The 21,754-nt window shown below is 32.3% G+C and overlaps 1 protein-coding gene across 2 annotated transcripts in view; it reads right to left on the bottom strand.

Moving 5' to 3' along the window:
* Positions 1 to 21,754, bottom strand: part of LOC118200470 (dixin-like) — a 138,407-nt gene that overhangs the window by 65,168 nt on the left and 51,485 nt on the right. For both annotated transcript variants that reach the window (XM_085817722.1, XM_085817721.1), the window contains exons 5-6: positions 10,638 to 10,747; positions 8,544 to 8,635 (exon numbers count right to left, since the gene is read on the bottom strand). In XM_085817722.1, coding sequence (XP_085673848.1) covers positions 8,544 to 8,635; positions 10,638 to 10,747 — 202 coding nt within the window. The remainder of the gene's footprint in view (positions 1 to 8,543; positions 8,636 to 10,637; positions 10,748 to 21,754) is intronic.

Here is a 21,754-nt window from a genome sequence, read left to right as displayed (position 1 = left end):
CTGCTTTGGTGGTTACTGTACCCAAATCGCATTCAATATCTACTTCAGCAACAGGTAAACAAGTCATATGATCATCCAACAAATGTCGAACCCACACATGTTCCCCCTTCATTCTATCTCTGTCTACATATTTCTGACAAATAATATCTACCGTAGCTCCTGTATCTCTTAGAATAGGTACTTCAAAACCATTTACTCTTCCATTTAACGTATAGGGATCTAACAGATTCTTCTCTGATCTCCCGCTTATCCGATACAAATCTGCCTTTTGGGTTTTAAAATTAGGGCACTGAGGACGTAAATGGTCAAAAGATCCACATTCATAGCACTGGAGTCTTTTTCTCCTATCAAAATTCGAGTCTGACTTTTTCCCAACATTGCGTGCATCATCATCTTTTTTAAATTGTGTACCTTGAGGATTTTTTCTATTTTTGAAAACGTTACCAGTGGACTGAAAAACACCCATTTGTCTACCTGATATTTTCGTTTTCATTTCACCCAATTTCGTTTTCCCAACCATCGTCTTTTTCGCATCTTCAAATTCCTCTATTTTACCCACCAACAGTTTTGGTGAAGTGATCGTAGCCCATTCATCTATAAAATGTTCCTTAAACTCATTAGGCGTGCGCCTTTTAATCTGATCTACCAACATTAAATCCTTGAGTTGCTCAAATGTTTCGATTTTTAATCCCTTAAGCCACCCATCTAAAAATGTCTTAATTTCGTGATAAAAATCGTACCACGTGGAATCCGGATTTTTCTGAGTCTTAACAAGGAGTTGCCGAAACTTTTCCGCACTTAATTTAAATCTTTTAAGTAGTAATTCTTTAATATGTTGGTAATCTCTAGCCTGTTCTTCAGGTTCCCTAGCAATTATATTATTTACCTCAACCGGAAGGACACCAATGAGATATGACACCCATTGATCCGTGGGCAATTTTAAAACTTTAGCTTGCCTCTCAAAAAGTTCTAAGAATAAACTGATATCATCAGTTTTTAAATTAAACTTGGGCATTAGTTTCTGAAAATTCTGATTAAATACCGTTTCACCTCCAGGTTTAGCAGATTCAGTGTTCTGTTTTGCTTTAAGGCATTCTAGTTCTAACTGTTGCTTTTCAATTTCTTTATTTTGTTGTAGTATCTGAAATTCCCTCTCCCTAGCTTCCTGTTCTAACTGTAATTCTTTCGCTCTTGTTTGCTTCTCTAAGTTTTCCTTTTCTATCCTATCAGTCATAATACTTTCTAACAAATTTTTAACAAATTCTTCCTCATGATTTTTACTATTCGTTATTAATTGTTTTAAATCTATCACTTTCATATCTTATAAAGCTATTTCTCCAAGTTCTGAAGCGACAAGGAATAGATCCATTTTCTTAGCTTTCCCCAGAAATGCCATTTTTACAAAAGTAATTGTTCAAAACAAATAACTCAAATAGTTATTCACAAGTAATACACATAAAAATATATCAGAGATATAAAAAACACTTTCTTCTTACTTACAATATTAGGCAAATAAAAATAAAAGGTTGATAAAAGCATTAATCACTGTGGATTTATTTCCATTCAAACATAAAACGAATAAACAACCTTACTGAATACTTCATATAAAAAATTAATAACAAATTCTCTTCATTTAGTACAGCCAGACAGAAAAAAAAACCAGAGTGGCGCCAATAAATATAAACACCTTTAATTAACTATCGTTTTCATAACAGCTACTTCCGTTGGCAATCCACATGGGCAACGCAATTACTACGTAAATTCGATAGGCGCAGGTTTAAATCAGAACACTATTAGAACATTTCTTTACTGCTCAAAGCTTTAATTTTTATACCATGAAAGGATAAAAATTTAACATTCTACTTATCAGAAAAAACACATCATATTAAAATACAGCACTGGTGTGCTTTCATGAGAAAACCAAAGTAAGAAGTGTTTAAATATTCAACAACTTATTTCTTTCACAAGAATTTAACATAAATTTTCTTCTAATGACTTAGAAATGAAAATTGCAATATTGCACTGATGTGCTTTCACATATACACAAAATAAACAGTTCAGATTCTATCACACCAATTTATAGCGAAACGTTAAACATAAATACACTGAAGTGCTGTTTATTTACGGGAATGGATTTTTCCCATTATCATACAAAAGAAAAATATCTCGTTAGATATATAAATGAAACACTTTGATTGTTTTAAAAACTCTTATGCACTGACGTGCTATAAAATGCACTGATGTGCTACGTGTTAATGGGAAAATGTTTTCCCGAATATACCACAAAAGGAAAATAAACCAAACACATTGAGTGTTTAAAACTCTTATGCACTGATGTGATACTTCTGCTTTGGGAATTGATTTCCCGAATAAGTTATAAATAACTACATTATACACTTCAGGCCTGGAAATGAATATTGTGGAGAACACATACCTGGTCTCTTGTCACACAAATCTCGGTGGAACCTCCAAATTTTTTTTATTTTCTTTTCGTCTGTGACGTCGTGGATGCTTCAGTGAAAACGGAATCAACACTGGTATTGGTGATGCATCACTTTTTAATAACACAACATATCACAGATACAACATTAATACATTTAGAAAACTTTAGTAGATATCCGAGCTGGTGACACGATCAGAGACGGTAACGAAGATGGTACTCGTCATCACTCGACAAACAAAGTCTCCACACCTCAGCTCGCTGGCGGAGCTTCCCAAACTCCTCTCTCACTGACAGGCGTCTCAAAGAAATCTCATCTCTTTACGCATGCGTATTCCTCAGTTAAGTCGTTGCCATTCACAGTTTTTTAAAATAAGGTGTTAAAATGAATTATAGTACTCGTAATGTGAGGAGTTTGCTAACGACGTTCTCTCTAGTCAAGAGCATCATAGGTCTTTCTAGTAGAGTTCAGGAGCGTTCTTTACACCGCCAGTAGATGCGCAATAAAATCACTGAACGCTCATAATTCGACATGGGTTCGGATCTCGGAGAACAGGCCTGGCAGCATGGGCTTTTTGTGGTTTCTCCCTTGCGTTAACGTACACTGGTGTGCAAAAAATTAAAGACTAGACGGTTTTTTTTCAATATAACGCTGTAGAAAAGCTTTCCAAATCAACCAAAATAATACCATAAAATCCCCAAGATATAAAAACATGGGTAATGTAAGCACTTTTCAAAAAAGCAATCAAAATAATAGAAAGGAACTTTATTGATAAAAGCTTTATTAGCAGCATGGAGTACAATGCAGCAAAAGGCAGAAACATCCATGTGACTGGTGTCCAGGAAGAAATATCCAGCCTTTAGCAGGAAATAGGGAAGAGCTGTATAAATTCTTTGCGATGCACACCTTTTGCTAGAGAAAAACACAAATATCCTTCAGATATTCTTACCTAACATTTTGTTAATTAGTTGAAGTACTTACTACCCTAATGATCCAACTATTTTACACATTGCTTGTCATTTCCATTCATTACATCTTTTTAGGCTGACTGATGGCGGCTAAATGAAATATCCCACTCTACCATCTCGATTCTTCTTCTCACCCTTTTGTTGTTCCAGACATTCTTTTATCTGATGCAGAGTAAAAGCGCTTTGTCAGTCTATTTTCATTCGATACAAGCAAGGTTTCATATCATTTTTGCATGCTGAATGTGAGGTTGTCAATGAGTTGTTGAGGCATTGCTACTCATTCCTCTTGTAGCAGTCCCGGAATCGTTACTGGCGATAAGTTACGTGCTGCAATGTGTCTTCCAAGAAAGTTTCCCATATGCTCGACAGGATTTAGATCCAGAGACCTTGCCGGCCAATCCATGTGTTCAGTATCATCACTCTCCAACAGCTCTTCGACAGAACTTTGCGATGATGTGGAGCGTTGTCGTACATGAAAAGGATCTGAGGACTCATAGCACCTGTGAAAAGACGCATGTAAGGAAGGAGAAACTCGTTACAGTAGCAGTTCCCGATGACAGAACCTGGTGTAAGTTGGTACGGCTACCAAGAATTATGTTTCCCTAAACAAGAACTCCGCGACCTCCAAACCGGTTCCTTTTGATGATGTTGAAAGGGTTCCCTGTCTGTCCAGATGTGTATGCATATAGAATCGCAACTCAGAGTAAATCTGCTCTCGTTTCTAAAGAGAATCTTTTCAATTCTGATGTTCCCTGCACCAGAGGAAATTGCCTTCTCCGATGAGCAGGCATTAATAGTGTACACCACACAGATCGTCGAGCAAACAGACCACCATTATGCAGCCTCCTGCATAATGGCAGCAATATCGGTCATCTAATCGCTTGTTCTATATGTGTCTGGAGATTTCTCCCGCTGTTTGGTGATTGTTCCTTCTTGCTCATAGGGCAATATATCGGTCGTCCGCTGCCGTGATTGCTCTTGGACGATCACTGCTGAACCTTTAGACAGTTGTTCCTGTAGTTTGAAATGCTTTTCAAAGTCGAGAAACAATGCTGTGAGCAATCCCGAACTCCACAGCCACACTTATCACACTTTGACCTTCCTCAGTCTTTCCAATGATTCACCTCGGGTAAAAGCGTCCACATGTCGTCTAACAGACTTATTGTTCGACATTTCACACTGATGCAGCAACTCGTCGTCGTTCAAACTGATATACGAGGCGTAATAGTTTCCTCAAAATGTTGAGTTCACACCTACAATGATCTTTATACCCCTCCGACACCCCCCCAATGCCTCTAGCTTCATGTATGCGCATGTGCTAATGTTCTGACCCTGGTCGATCTCCTGATTAATCTTTCAGTCCGCTCTGCCTCTTTCTTCCACTGACAAGCTAACTTTTGATTTTCGTCCTTAATTTTTGCACACCAGTGTAGATACGATCCAGTTTCCCTTAGAAAGCGCTCCATGAAAGTGTTCTTACCCTAAAGTAGATAGATATTGTACGCTTTCCCGTCTTTAAAGAAAGCAAGCCAGATGGAATATAGTAGCAAATTTTAAGTATTAAAATAGAATTAAATAGAAAAATATATCGTACTAATTTATCCAGGGAAGAGGTACTAGATGTGAAAAAAGAGCACTAAATTTTTATTTGCGTTTATTTTGTTCTCGTTACGATGTTCTAGGATATTACTATCTTATTATTATAGATAAACTAAATGTTGAAAAAAGGTTGTCCCGCTCAACTAAATTAAAATTCAACAATATTAAATTTTTATTTGCGTTCATTTTATTCTCTTTACGATATTCTAAGATATTACTAAAGATAAATTCAATGTTGGGAAAAAGTACTAAATTTTTATTTGGGTTTATTCTCTTTGCGATGTTCTAGGATATCATTATCGTATTACCATTTAAAAGACATTAGATTATTTTTTGGAAGCATGAGTCAAGAAAAATTAGCAACGCCTTCGTCGGGAATCGAACCATGGACCTCTGGAATACGCGCCCAGCGTGCAGACCAGCACACCACGAAGGTATGCCAAGAAGGCGGGGAGATATACCTTGTATACTTCCCCTTTTGAAGAACGATTGAGGTTTTTAGGGGACCCAATCGCCAAATCCTGAGTGTGGAGAATCAACATCCAACACCCTTTTAGTTCGGGCGCCGCTGTAGAGAGATTAGGATTTTTTGGAAGCAGGCAAGATGATGAGCAACGCCTTAGTCAGGAATTGAACCGCGGACCTCTGGAATACGCGCCTAGCATGCAGACCACTACACCACGAAGGCACGCCAAGAAGGCGGAGAAACCTTATAAATAACTTGATAGTAAAACTGTTAAATTAACATATGTCCAACAAATATGAAAAGGAAAATATCAAAATTCACATGTCCAACAAATATGAAAAGAAAAATATCAAAATTCACCTAACTCTAGTTACCTATGAAGCTGTTAATTTATTTATTTTATTTTTCAGTTTACATAAAGATGTTTTAGTTTTTTAATACACAATGTATGCAAAAGTACTGTTACACTTTACACTTATTTAATATGCTAACTACGTAATTTTTACATGCAAGAAAAACATTAGAAATACTTATTTTTAGCAGATTTGATAAAATTCACTAATTCATAAGAAAATGAATCTGCTGTATATCAGTGTTTTAATTCTTCCTTTGTTAGAATAAGTCGTTCTTCAATACAGTCTGTAGTTGTTTTCTTATTTTACTTTTTTTCACTGCAACCCTAACTTTTCATATGTTGCTGACGTAGAGAGAGCACAATTACAATTATAACTAGTGTCAGAAAGTATTTGTTTTCCTACAACATTTTTTTTTTTAATTTCAAAACTTTATTTAAAGCTACGAATTTGTTGTTGTTGTTGTTGCTTCTACAGTCGTCAACAGATCATGTTCCCTGTCAAATCTTCATAGCTGTTTTCTCCAGTTAAGATGTAGTAAATTCAAACCAAGTGACATTAGAATGTAAAAATAATCTGATATTCATATTTCAGATTTTAGCATTGCTAAATATTTTTATTACAGTATTTCTGAAATTTATTCCTTTGAAATCTTTGTTTAATAACTCAATAACAGATGGGCCAGTATTTCATCTTAGACTGTCTTAATGCTCTTTTCCTGAAACTTTTGACTAAATTAATTTCAAAAGAGTTTCCATATATATAGTATATATAGGGTTCTATTAAAAAATGAATATTGACTGAATTCACTTTTTCATTTGGTGTTACTTGTAAAACTTGAAGATTTCATAAAATATTTCCTAATTACTTTCATTTTAGTATTTCTTACCGATCAAATTAGAAGACGAAGACGATATTCAGCCAAAAGGGAAAATCTAAATTTAGAGTTGCTAATTTTGTTAAGTAACTAATAAGAAGATCAAATACGTCTTAATTAAGATATTCTGTAATACAGTTAAAACTTACTTAGAATGTTAAATGCCATCTTCTGCTGCACTCAAAGTCAGCTGTAAATTCATAGGTCTAAGTCTCTCATCTTTTATCATAATTACTCAAAAGGATGGAAGCACTAGACTTGACGGATAACTTTTAGAACACGAAAAATGTATAAGAAGTACTAGATCTAGTACAAAATTACTAGCAGTGGTCGCTATGTTGCGTCTTAACATCTCTATTTAACAGAAAAATTAAAGAATCATTTTACAAAAACCACTTAATAAACCACATTTCATTTCAAGCAGAGCGTATTGTTACGAATTCTGTACACAGGTAGATTTTAATGCAGTTATACGCGAAACTGTTGTATTTTTCTGTATAATGTAACATGAAGATCTTGATAGACGATGCTGGGCAAGTCTATTTAACATCGAATAAATGGCTATTTCGCTAATTTGGCGAGATATCGCCAAGCTGGCAACAGTATTGGTGACTGATATTTGTCGCCAAAAGGCGCCAAACTTGGCGACCACTTGGAGACATTTGGGTCCTGTCCCTGTATAAATGTAATGGCTATTGTAATTGAATAACTGTAATATTAATTCCTATATTAGATGTAGTTGTTTAGTTCAACATGAATTCGGAGTATTGAGATATGTCCGTATTAGCATCGCTCTTTAGATGAGCTTTGCATAGCCCTGTGGTTAATGTTTTTAGTAGTCTGAAGTGTAACTGCTGATACGTGAAACTGTTCTGAAGTATACTGTGATACTGTGAAGAGCCGCACGAGTATTTTTGGAGAAAGTTCCAGAACTGTGAAATGCTTCTTATGTAAAATAAATTTTATCAACCATCACCAATCCTGTATGCATTCAATTTAATAACAGCCTGTACGCCCGCAAGAGTATTTTAAATTATCTTCAGAAATGGATACCGTATCAAAAAAAAAAAAAAATATGTTCCTTTATTTAATTTTTGAAACTAACGCAGCTCTAAAAACACTCGCTCATTTTATTCTAACTGACTGAAAGTCGCGTTGATACCTATTTAGGCATTTTTACCTCATACTGTTTAAAATTATGTATACTTATGTTGCCTTTACGTAGTACTTATTTCGTTAACAATTTTGTGTAAGGAAATACAATTTAATTCTCATAATCATTCGGAATATACTAATAATTCTAGTAAAAATGAAGGCATCAGATTTCGAAATTGGTGAAAATTTACTAACATTTGGCATAATTTCGCCAAATTTTGTGACTTTAAAGCTTTTTGAATATCTGAGATGTAGCCTCTGCATTCACATGTGACTGAAGCAGCCCTAGAAAACTGTAGTACTATTTTTGCCCTTCTAGTAAAAAGGCTATTCCTACATTTGCTTTAAAAGAGAATTCTCTAAATATTTACTCTTCTTTTTTTTTTTTAACTAATGATTTAAACGTTTTTCTTTCAAAGCTGGTTTTCGAAAAGTACTTACTTATTATTACAGAAAATAAATCCATCTATACGTGCATATAATTCCCTTGAACTAATTGCCTAATTTGGAAGCTAATGGTTAAACTAAGCTTCGTGCCCTAACTCTTTGCATAGAAAATCATTTTTCGTATTAATATATCTTCTGAATTTTGTTATCATTAAATAAATACCGATTCTGGAAATGATATGCTGGCTGCGTCAGAATTTTCTTTATCCAAGTCACATAAGAAAATATATAGCTTACCACCTCTTGAAGTAGCATTAGTTGCTTCTTTGTCTGTTGAACATCATTTAGGAGCTGGTCTATGAAACTCTCGGGCATGCGATAACTCATATCTGTCAAAAGAAAGGGGGGGAAAGGAAGAAAGAATATGATCTTAATATTCTGTCTGACTTTTTTGATATTATTTTACCACAGTAATTAGAGTAAGAACAAATATTTAATTAAGATTTTAGTAAATTTAAGATTGTTATAGAGGAATGAGAGTTAAAAATCAATTTTAATGATTAAAAAAACTAAAAAATAACAAAAATTTAAAAAAGCGCATAATAGAGGTTATGCTATTCAGACATTAGGCTTCCTTCGGAGCAGAAAATACCAAAAATCAGCCATGTCCTAACCGGATCTTCCATTTTCTAGGTGGACCTTGTTACCATACACACCATGAGAACACAAACGAAGGGATGTGTTAATTTCTCATATCTTTCCTCATTTAAAAGTGACTGGGGAGAGGCACGAGACTAGTTGTCTCAGTCCAGTTTAAGACGCATTATTGCCCACCGTACTTTTTTTCGGGCCCCACTATAGAAAAACTAAACTTTTCAGAGTTGAAAACTTCACTATGTCCTCGCAGAGATTCGAACCGTGGATCTTCGAATTGGCTAACTGGAAGTGTTAACCGACCACATAATAAGAACACGCACGGAAAAATTCGGTAACGGCTGATACTCTTTCCCACTTTTAGAGTGAATGAGGGGCGGCCAATATTTTATATAAAAAAATCTGATGTGTACACCACATGACTTGCTTGTACGAAATATTAAATCACACGAATTTTTTCTTCAATTTCATTTAAACTTATTGGATTGAATTAAATCTACTTCGTCGATAGTGCATAAACCACAATAGCATAAATGCACTCTTTTAAAATTCACTATATTTGTTTACCATAGCGACACTCTGGCGCTAGGTTCACTTAACAGCGTTATATTTCGTTCATATTATAACGAAAAATACGCAAAATTTATATCATTTGGAGAATATCTAATCGTTGCCACATGTTCTAATCAAATACTATAATAAAGCTAGAACGATGTATAAAAGAAATTAAGCAAACAAAAGAAAAAGGAAACAGTTTTTCACAGATGATTTAGTATTTCTCATTCAATTAATTGAGTTCTCACTTCGCGACAAGACAAAAATACATAAAAACTCAAAATATCTCTATTAAAAATTACGAAGTAAATCTTAAACATTTATTTCCTCGAAAAAATTCCAGAAAGGATTAAGCATGATTTAATACTCAATAATAAATGAAGGCGTTATCTTTGTTGTTGCGAAGCTTAGTCTCTCTGTATTGGCAACGAATTTACTATTCTGCTGTTTCAAATGTAAACAAATATGTCCGCCATATTATTTAAAAATTAGGCTTAACCGCACTTAAACAGCTTTTAAATTGTTGATAATTGTACAAATATTATTGCTTGCAGATTTACTAAAGGCATAAAAACCTTAACCTTAAAGATAAGAACAACATAATTCAGTCATTTTTAAAGCAAAAAATGCACAATTTACAAACATATAAGAGTAAAGAAAATGAGATCATTGGAGCCGGGTAACAGTGTGGATATAACTTTGCTTATAATAATATAAATATATTTATATATACATTTGGTGCCGCCGATTGCAACCATAATACGAGGTGCACATCTACATGTTATAGCAATCCTATATACAAAATTTCAACGTTCTGAGGATACTCGTTTTTGAGTTATGCGACAGACGCCACGAAAAATTCTCTTTAGAATTCATTTTAAAGCAGTTTTATAATTTTTCTGGAAGAAAAGAATCTTTTATTCTGTCCTTATGTACAGATGTCACGCAAAAACATCGTTAAATTGCATTCGATAGCTGTCAAAATGGATATTTTCGTTGAAATATGCTGCCTGTACTTTTTACTTCGTACAAGTAAAAATACGCACGGAATGGGAAAAAAAAAAAAGAAAAAAGAAAAAAGAAAAATTTTAACTAAAAACGAATCTTACAGATTCTAAGAGAAATTGCTACACTTAGAAGCTAATGTAAAATATTAAAATAATTAGAGACAAATAATATTACCAAGGGACGTAGGCTCACTCTTGGAATTATGACTTTGGGGTCCGAGGTTGGAAGACAATCGTATGGGGGATACTTTACAAGATTTCTTTGGTGTTCTTAATTCTTCCTTTCTGAAATTTATAACATTAGTTATAATGTAATAAATTGTTTCATATCCATAGTTAGAAAAACTACTAATCATGACATTTCAAACTTTTTTCATTACCGTACTATTCATTTATATCGCATAAAGATTGGTCTTAATTAGGCTAGAAATCTGTAGCTCTTCTTAGATAAAGCATAGCATCACTACTAAACAGTGCAACTGTAGTTTTCCCGCCAGGCCCCTATCTGTTTACCGCTTCTCTTAAAAGCACTCAAGAATATATAAAATATCAAAATGGTATAAAAGGGAAAAAAATGACACTAGAACTCCAGCCTTCTAGAGTGCTGTTTTGTTTTTTTCTGGGGGGGGAGGCAGCTCGTCGATAACGTTCTATAACAAAGGTTGGCGACGGGAAGCCCGTGAATCAATTTTAAAATGCCCGCTGTTAAAATACCTTATTTCTAAGACATTAATTAATCCTAAAATCTAAAGTTCTAATGATAAACTTTAGATTTTAGGACAACAAGCAATCGTAATTGTAATTAATAATTTAAGTAAAAATTCGTCACCAAAACGGTATAGCGGTTAGGGGAGCCTACTGCGTTACTCAAGGGCTCGGGTTTGAATCCCGGAGAAGACATGGATGTTTGTAAATGCATAGTGTCCGTGCGGCATTGGGGGACTCGAAATGTATAGTGTCCGTGTGGCACTGGGCGAGTCGAAAGTCCTTTCGTGTGGTTTGGTGGAAGGGGAGAGGGGTGGGAGACCCCCGGGTTGCTGTTTCTCAAAATTGGTGTGGAAATCTCTCTTTGGAGTAGGCTGCGGCAACCATTCTCCCATGTAAATATGGACACAACGAAAACAACAACAAGTAAAAATTCATACATTATATCCACCATTTTCGCACGTTTACGAATTATACAGTCAAATTTTTGACAAAACTGAATCTTAGCGACATCAAGATAGCACTAAATGGCTAGATGAACCACTTTTCGATTGCTAGAAACACATGATTCCGCATACAGTGGACCATATTCTGTCCCTATTATCCTCGTATTTTTTCTCCAACGACGGAGTAATATGCTTTGCCTTGTACATAAACGTGCCATTTCGTGACTTTGTTTCTCGAGTTGTAAATAGAGTAAACATTCTTCTCTTCAAATTAAAGGATAACGTAAACACAGAGGCAACATTGCTTTTGCAATAGTTAGTACAATGAAGTTAATTTAATTTCAGAAGAACGTTGTATGTTAACAGCTTATTTATTTTATTTGCACAACATAAAAAATTTGTAGTTTTCTTGCTTAGTTAGCAACATTTATGAATAACATGCTACAGCACCATTTTTTCAAAAAGTTTTTTTTTAATAAATGTGTTGTCAATGTTAGCAAAGCAAATTGTTAGAACATTACGCCTTTTACAATTAACATTAATTTGCTTTATTTGGATAAAATTATACATTTATTTTTATTTAATAATTATTTTTATTATAATTGTGATCGTCCCACAGTGCCCACAAAACTCCCGAATTTCTGAAATCGTTTCAACTCTGTGATCCTTTTTGTACTTTTAGTTAAAATGGTTGCCAAACGCTGTTCTAAAACTTTTCTGCTGCAGACAGCACAATAAGATTTCTTAAATGAAAGATGCTCGTTTTTAGTCCTTAAGTGTTTCTTAACGGATTTGTATTTAGAAAGAAATTTTCACAAGTAATAAATACTTATAGCAGCTTCGTGGAAAATTAGCAGTAGTATTACGATACCTAAAATAGCGTTCTGGAATAAACTGCCAAAATTTTCAAAGGCACAATTCTTCCACTTCTTTTTTTTCAATATTTCCCTTTCAATGAAGAATGCTTTCATATTTATGCCATTGTGATTATAATTTAATTGAAGTTTGTATATTTCCTTCAAAAACTTGGATGGAGTGAAGAAGTAATAGCGGCTACATGGATTTTTTTAAATCTCCTTGTAAATTCTTTGAATTTTTTTCCAGTGTCTCCCCAATTCAATTTCATACGACATCTCGTGATTTTTCATTTCACCAATGACAACAGCAAACTTCTACGTTTTGAGGCAGAAGTGAAAAATGTCAGCTTTACTATACTGTTATTATAAAAACATATATTAACTTCCATTACCTATATTTCTCTGTTTATTTGTGATGCAATAGTTTATTGCATATACTATTCTGATTTTCTGTATCTCACTTACTGAAAGAATGCATTTTTGAGGCAGAAGTGAAAAATGTCAGCTTTACTATACTGTTATTATAAAAACATATATTAACTTCCATTACCTATATTTCTCTGTTTATTTGTGATGCAATAGTTTATTGCATATACTATTCTGATTTTCTGTATCTCAGTTACTGAAAGAATGCATTTTTATGAGAACTCATTTCTAAAGAAATATCGCTCTATAATGAATGTGTTTTTAAAGCAAAATCGAACAAATAACATCATGATAATTATTTACATAAGCAAATTAATATTATCTTGTCAAGTGAATGGAATACGACATTATAAATTTCCTCTATTAATTATATAAGCCGTGCAGGACTTCCTCAGGAATCAGCCCCAATCTTTCTACAGCATCATCGAGCTGCTGCCGCAACGCTGGGACCTGTGTTTCAACGCCCATGGCGATTTCTTTTGATTTACAATAAAGGTGTTATTTTTCTTCAACTTGTCCACTTTTCATTTGGGCAACCCTTATATTAATGCTATGAACTAGTGATATACAACACGCGGATTTTATGCCTCACGTAGCTTTCGAAACCCGCTGATGTGGACTGAAAATAAAAGGAAGAGAAGCACATGTGAAATCTAAGTTCAGAATGAGGCAACTGATTGAAAGTCTTTTAATGCACATAATTCCAGTGAATTGAACATCTGTCCCTAAGGACAGAAGCAACTAATAAATTGGTCGAAGAATTATAAGATTTCAAAAGACACTGCGAATAATTTCAAAATTTTTGAAAAAAAACAAAAACAAAAAAACTGTGTATTATTATTTTTTTTTTTCCGTTCTCAGTTGACACCAAAGCAATCAGCCAAGTTTGCATATTATACCCATGGGAATGATAGTGCTTCTCAAAACTAGAACACTTTTTGAGGCTTAGTGGTTGATTCTTTTTGAGGCTTAGTGGTTCTAGTAGCTCAACGTTATGCAAAAATCTGAAAGCATAGATTGCATATGTTTCTAATATAAAAAATACGCAGGTTAAGAATATGACTATATATATTCAGAAGTAAATATGAAGTTTCTTATTCGCATCGCTATACTTGCTTATTATGATCGGCACACTGAATGAAATCAGATCAGGAAAATTAAGTAAACACTGAATGAAATGAGTCTACAGGAGTAGAGAAAATGACAGTTCTGAGCCAGGGAGCACAAGGAGCGGGAGTTGAGGGAGCTCCCGAGAAGGAATGGTTAGCCGTGGGAGGGAGGCTTATCTGAGAAAGGGGACAGGGAGCCTTATCAGGAGGTGGATGGGAGTAGGGTTAGTTGCTACGTTACAGAAAAAGGACATGTGCTTAGGTTTTATTAATTTGGTAATTTAGGCATTTATATCCATGTGATCACTTGCTTATTTATATTGAATTCTTAAAAACGTATATCAAGTAGGTGTTTTAAGTGACTGATACAGTTCATTTCTAGAAACAGATATAAAATGAAATGTTTCCTTAACAGTTTTTGGAAAATATTTATTTTCTTACTTGCATTTACCCGAAGGTTGAATGTCTTTAATACTGCTATATATAATGGGTTTCATACAGACATTTTAAACCAAATCATAAGTTTATTAAAATACAAATCATAGTGAGCACTATTTTTTAATTTGATGATTTAGACATTTATATCCATATGAACTTACTTACTCATATTGAGTTCTTAAAAACATACATCAAGTATGTGTTTGATTTTATTTAAACAGAAATTACTATATAATAAAATGTTTTGTTATAACCTTTTGGAAAATAATTATGTTCTTACTTATATTTATCCTATGACTGAATATCTACAAAACTGCTATATGTCATCACAATTATATTTTATTGATTTACCGGAGGTGATTTCCTTCGTTAATAAATATTTAGCTTTTGTGTTTTTTCTTCGTATTCCAACTGTTTTACTACGTGTATGATGGTTATTTCCTAGGTACCCTTAACGATGATTATTTCTGAATTTAATGATTGAGTGATCCTATTCACTCAGAATTTTACCTTATTTCTTAAATCTTCTCTTCATGATATCAGATATACTTTCCGTAATCTTAATTACATTACTCATTTTTATTATTAAATTCATTTTACCCAGAGTTTTTCATACTTGTTAGCCATACTTTTAACTTATTTGTTATATTTTATGAGTGTAATTACTAAAACACGCGTTTTTGTGTGTTATATTATTCAATGTTAGATGAAATTTTTAACTTTTTTCGTTCTTTTTAACGTTAGTGATCTTCAACATATTCTGTATTTTAACTAATTTCATATATTTTCTGATCATATAGATGACTTGTATTTAATTTTAGATGTTACATTTCTAGCTTATTTTGTACACTTCAGCCTTCACACTATTTAATATACTCTAATTTTTAACCAATTTATATTTTCACACTCTATACATGAATTTTACTTGATTTCTCTCATACATTTTAACCTTCATAATTTCCAATATAGTCCTAATTTTAACATAATTCCTATATTTTCACATCACATACCTGATTTTTATTTAATTTTAGGTGTGAATTTTAACTTCTTTTCTATATTTTAACGTTTTTAGTTTCCAACATACTCTGAATGGTAAATAATTTGCGATATTTTCACACCATGTACATGACTTTAATTTAATTTATAGCTACTTTCATATGTTTTAACCTTCGCAATTTCAAATATACTTTTATTTTTAGTTTAATTCCACAATTTTCGACCATATATATGAGTTTTATTTAATTTTAGATGCTATTTTTAACTTGTTTCGTACATTCTGCACCTTCATAATTTTGAATGTACTTCAATTTTAAGCTTGTGTATTACATTTTCCTACCATATACCTGACTTATTTAATTATAGATGTAAATTTTAACTCCTTTTCCATTTTCTATCGTTTTTAGTTTTCAACATACTAAGAATTTTAAGTAATTTGTTATAATTTCACATGACTTTTATTTAAATTTTGACTATGTTTAACTTTCATTTAATTTATGTTTTCATATGTTTTAACCTTCGTAATTTCGAACAGGCTCTTAATTTTAGCTTAATTCCTCTATTTTCTTACCATATGTATGAGCTTTATTTAATTTTAGATATTATTTTTAACTTGTTTCGTACATTTTATACCTTCGTAATTTTTAAAGTACTCTAATTTTGAACTTGTGTATTACATTTTCCTACCATACATGTGAACTTTAGTTAATTTTAGATGTAATTTTTGTACTTTTCTGACACTGGGTTTTTTTCTAGTTTCCAACATACTCTAAAGTTTAACTCTGTTTTATAATTTTTGATTGTAATTGCGCTTTTGATTTTACTATTTCAGCTAAATTGACATGCTTTAATTTCTTAAACATAGAGATAGATTTCAATTAAGCATTTTATTTTACAACCTGCTGAACAGCCCTTACTTACTTCATATTTTATAGTACTATTTTAATTTGCCAATTCTACAATTTATCATTCGGTAGTACTCTTACCATGACTTATCCTACTATTTTAATTCATTATTAACTTCATTTGCATTTTAAAACTTTAACATTTCCTGCATATTCTGGTATTTCCTTTTAATTCTTAATACCCTTTATATCTGAATATATGTTTGTAAGCTCTTTAATGCTACCAATGTTCAGTTTTGAATCTTGATTCTCATTAAGCTAATTTGATAGATTTCGAATTTTTAGAATGAAATCTCCACTTTCATCCATAATTTTAGAACCATATTTATTCTTTCATGTACTCATACAAAATTCTTTCTTATTATTTTGAACGCTCAGTACCTTTTAATTCAGTAATTTGTTCTAATTGAATGCATTCTACATCACTTTAAATGTTTCGACTATGCAAATTTTCACTTTATTACCTTTTCCTACACTAAGTATGGATATTTCTGCCTTCATGAATGACTTTGAATGTGAAATTGACGATTATTTAGGTTACATATCCAAAAGAAAGTCCTAATACATTTCCAGTTTTGAATAAGAGATGAATGACCATTGATTTTACCCATTGGTTACAATTTCATCTCTTGAAAGTTTGTTTTATTGGTACGCATTTATTTCTAACGCATAGTGTTAACACATTTTTTTGTAACTTAGTCCAGTTCCAACTTAATTTCCCTAGACAATATCATATATAGTCTGTTTTTTAATTTCTTAGACTAAAATATTCTTTTCGCAAATGTCAGTTTGCATTAATTTATTTACCAATTTATTTTCTTATGAACGAAATCTTGTAAAACACTACCGTACCTTTACACAACATATATCATTACCAATATACCTATATTTACAGAAGGAACCAAAGACAGAAAGAGTAAGAGACATTTTACCCAAATCTTCACTATAATTTCAAATATTTTAACCTTCTTCATCACAAATACAGAACTTTCTTCGTACAATACTTATCATAGCAGTTAAATATGCCTTACTAATACACATTTGATGAGGAATAACCCCTTTTTAATTCAAAATTACACCCAAATAAGTGTTACGTTTTCTTATACTTGTACATATATGTTTGCATTATAGGAACTTTCTATCCATTTTCGAGAGCTGTAATTTGCTAAATATTACCTCTTTCTGAAAGAAAAACTCCAAACAGAATATAAATCATTTAAATTTTCCTGTAGTATTACCACACTACAGAATAACTACCTTAGAACTAATTTCTTAATATTAAGAACTAAATATGAAATAAGCATTTTTCACTATAGAATATTTAAGGTTTCACCTAAATGAGGATATAACCTTTACCGAATTTAAGTTATTTATCCAGAATTCCCAACAAATGTTTAGAAAATGTGTGATAGATAGCAATATACGTATTTACCTATATTTACCTAAGTCTTAACAGATTTTTATATCTCCAGATTTACTATCAGTGAGAAAAACCTGAAGTTCACTTTATCTACCCTTGTCAGTATACACAAAAAAGTCATGAATCATTCTGTAGTACAATTAGCATTTTACATACATTTTATACTAATCCAAACAAATTTTATTAACTTTCAATTAGGATTTTAAAAGAAAAGAATATTTATGCGATACATTATTAAATTACCCGGAAGCGTTGTTGAGGAAAATGCAAGAAAACGCTAAGAAAATCCCACTCATTAGGAACAGTAAAACCTTACCAATACTTAAACGAAATGTAAAATCTTGTAATGCATTAATATAAAACCTGAGTAACAAATCATTTCCTATAAGCTGTATACGGTTAAAAAGAGTTTTCTTATAACTTATCAACTTTTAAGAAGTAAGAGTAAGGTAATGAACCAACGTTTTTAGAAGTTTTCCTTTATTTTCTAAATCTACCCTTTTGTAGTAACGAGAAAATTCAGTCATACTCCTATTTTATTTTTATGGTGGCATGCGCATTTCTCCTAACAGACAAAAATCCGAATATCTCACTTTTCCAAAGATTTAGCTTTAGACTTACTTTCATCGGAAAAGGAAAATAATTTTACTTAAAAAACAGGATATCTTCTACTCAAAGAACTTGAAACAATCACGATCACATCTATATGTACACTCAGTGATTTAGTTTCAAACCAAATTTTGATATTGTTTAATCATGCAATACTGAACTTCATGCAAGATTTTTATCGTTTCATACCAGACATTTCACTATTTCGTAGATTCTAATAACATAGCCCAAGCTTTTTCAAAGAATATATATCATTTCACATTACTTAGAGAGTGCCATACGAGTTTAATTGCAGGTGCTTACTGAATGACACTAAAAATTTCAAGGAAAAAATCAAATATTTTTCATCTTTCATGAAAATCTGTGAATAACAATGATATTTCATAAGAGCTAGAAGACTTGGTGCAATGAAACAGTATCAAAAATAGAAAACTATTTTCAAAATTTGAATTCCCATTGAACATTTGAGATATTCTTATGTAAAGTTATATCCGAAGTTATATCAATTCAGTCGAACTTGAAGACCAACCAGATGTACTACATGATTTTACACATATCTGGTATTTTTTTCGAAAATAGAAGTTTATATTTTTCATACACAAACTATTACAACGAATTAATGACATTTTATACCCATATTACTTACCATTTTTTACTGCACAAAACTATTTTAAGTTCCAGATTCGAAGCATAGTATCCATAAATTTCACATAATACTACAGTATAGAGTGTAAAAATATAAATTGGTTAGAGTATATTAAATAGTGTGAAGGCTGAAATGTACAAAATAAGCTAGAAATGTAACATCTAAAATTAAAAACAGGTCATCTATATGATCAGAAAATATATGAAATAAGTTAAAATACAGAATATGTTGAAGATCACTAACGTTAAAAAGAACGAAAAAAGTTAAAAATTTCATCTAACATTGAATAATATAACACACAAAAACGCGTGTTTTAGTAATTACACTCATAAAGTATAACAAATAAGTTAAAAGTATGGCTAACAAGTATGAAAATCTCTGGGTAAAATGAATTTAATAATAAAAATGAGTAATGTAACTAAGATTACGGAAAGTATATCTCATATCATGAAGAGAAGATTTAAGAAATAAGGTAAAATTCTGAGTGAATAGGATCACTCAATCATTAAATTCAGAAATAAACATCGTTAAGGGTACCTAGGAAATAACCATCATACACGTAGTAAAACAGTTGGAATACGAAGAAAAAACACAAAAGCTAAAAATTTATTAACGAAGGAAATCACCTCCGGTAAATCAATAAAATATAATTATGATGACATATAGCAGTTTTGTAGATATTCAGTCATAGGATAAATATAAGTAAGAACATAATTTTTTTCCAAAAAGGTATAAGGAAACATTTTATTATATAGTAATTTCTGTTTAAAGAAAATCAAACACGTACTTCATTTATGTTTTTAAGAATTCAATATAAGTAAGTTCATATGGATATAAATGTCTAAATCATCAAATTAAAAAATAGTGCTCACTATGATTTGTATTTTAATAAACTTATGATTTAGTTCAAAATGTCTGTATGAAACCTATTATATATAGCAGTATTATAGACATTCAACCTTCGGGTAAATGCAAGTAAGAAAATAAATATTTTCCAAAAACTGTTAAGGAAACATTTCATTTTATATCTGTTTCTAGAAATGAACTGTATCAGTCACATAAAACACCTACTTAATATACGTTTTTAAGAATTCAATATAAATAAGCAAGTGATCACATGGATATAAATGCCTAAATTACCAAATTAATAAAACCTAAGCATATGTCCTTTTTCTGTGACGTAGCAACTAACCCTACTCCCATCCACCTCCTGATAAGGCTCCCTGTCCCCTTTCTCAGATAAGCCTCCCTCCCACGGCTAACCATTCCTTCTCGGGAGCTCCCTCAACTCCCGCTCCTTGTGCTCCCTGGCTCAGAACTGTCATTTCATCTACTCCTGGACGGTTATTCTACGCTACTAGAGTCGACAGCAAGTTGTGGGCCGCCAGATGTCGCTGCTAGTAAAAAACAGGTCTGCCCGACATCCTATATTCTCTGAGTACGGAAGTTGTCGAAAGCGCGTGAAAAAGTGTTGCCGCGTCGTCAATCAGGGTTGCGCAGTTGACGTACCAAGTAGACATTGGCTTTGTATGTGTTTTCGCCGCTGATTTTTCTCATATTTAAACGAAGCGAATTTATAGAAAATATATTGATGCTTTTGCTCTGCCAAAAGATGTTTTTATTGCGTATTTCAGATCGCCAAAATTTATAGTTATTTTAATTTGCAATGAACTGAGAAAGTATTTGGAGCCACATTCAGGAAACAAGAACGCAATTTCTATTGAAAGAAAGGTTATACTATTCCTGAAATTATAGATATAAATTGTAATTGTGTGCTTTAAAAATGTAGAAGCTAATAAGTTTATCAGGCGCATAAACCTTCTTCTTTTAATACAAATATAGACATCCGATAAGCTTCTACTCGATTTATGTGCAGCAAGAATTACGTTTACTTTAAAATCTAACAGTTGAATACCCTACGAATAATACTGTGAACACAAAAAGGAACGTCGTTCATTATTACGCGAAATTCACACTACTGTAAAATAAAAATAAAAAATTATAAAACTATAAAATAGCTGTATAATATTTTTCTCAGTAGCTGTACTAATACTAGTGTGATACATTTAAAAATAAGTTTTAGCACAGAGGGCCTATTAATTTCGTTTTGCCATTTTGTGACGTTTCACAATAAATGGCGTTTCACTTTTCAAATCGTTGCCACCAAGTATTATCGCACTCTATTATATTTAAACAAATTAAATAATGAGGAATCTGCAGAATGTATGAATGTTTCTCGCACTGTGATAAAACAACAGTACCTAGAGCCATGAAATTCTGAATAACGTAATCCTCCATCCTAATATAGGCATCTGGAGGCCCAAATTTGGAACTGGGAATTTGTTTTATTATCTATTTCATATTTTGTAAAGCATTTATGAGTTTTTGATTAAGAAACCCAACGATTTCAAAGCGAGCAATGACAACATCGTACGAGGAAGAAAACATTTTCATCTCTAGCGCGCGAGACTATGCATCGGAAATTCTAAAGCTATGCTTTTTTAAATTATATGATATTGCTTTTGAATTGAATTTTATGGTTTAAGTGTGAAAAACATGACATTTAATAAATAAAGGTAACACGCAAAACGTTAAAAAAAGGCCCTTCGGGAGTAATAAAAAATCTGAAGGCTTTCAGATTTTTTTTTGTGTGTGTATGTATGTAATTTTATTACATTTTAAAACTGGTTTCTAAGTGAGGACTGCCCATCAGCGGCCGAGCGGTAAAGTCGCTG

Source organism: Stegodyphus dumicola, chromosome 5, assembly GCF_044657685.1.
Source record: "Stegodyphus dumicola isolate Sdum_Otavi_A_Nest chromosome 5, ASM4465768v1".
Classification (NCBI taxonomy): Eukaryota; Metazoa; Arthropoda; class Arachnida; order Araneae; family Eresidae; genus Stegodyphus; species Stegodyphus dumicola.
The sequence above is the reverse complement of the archived record's forward strand: the minus strand, read 5'-3'. Positions and strand labels throughout refer to the sequence as shown.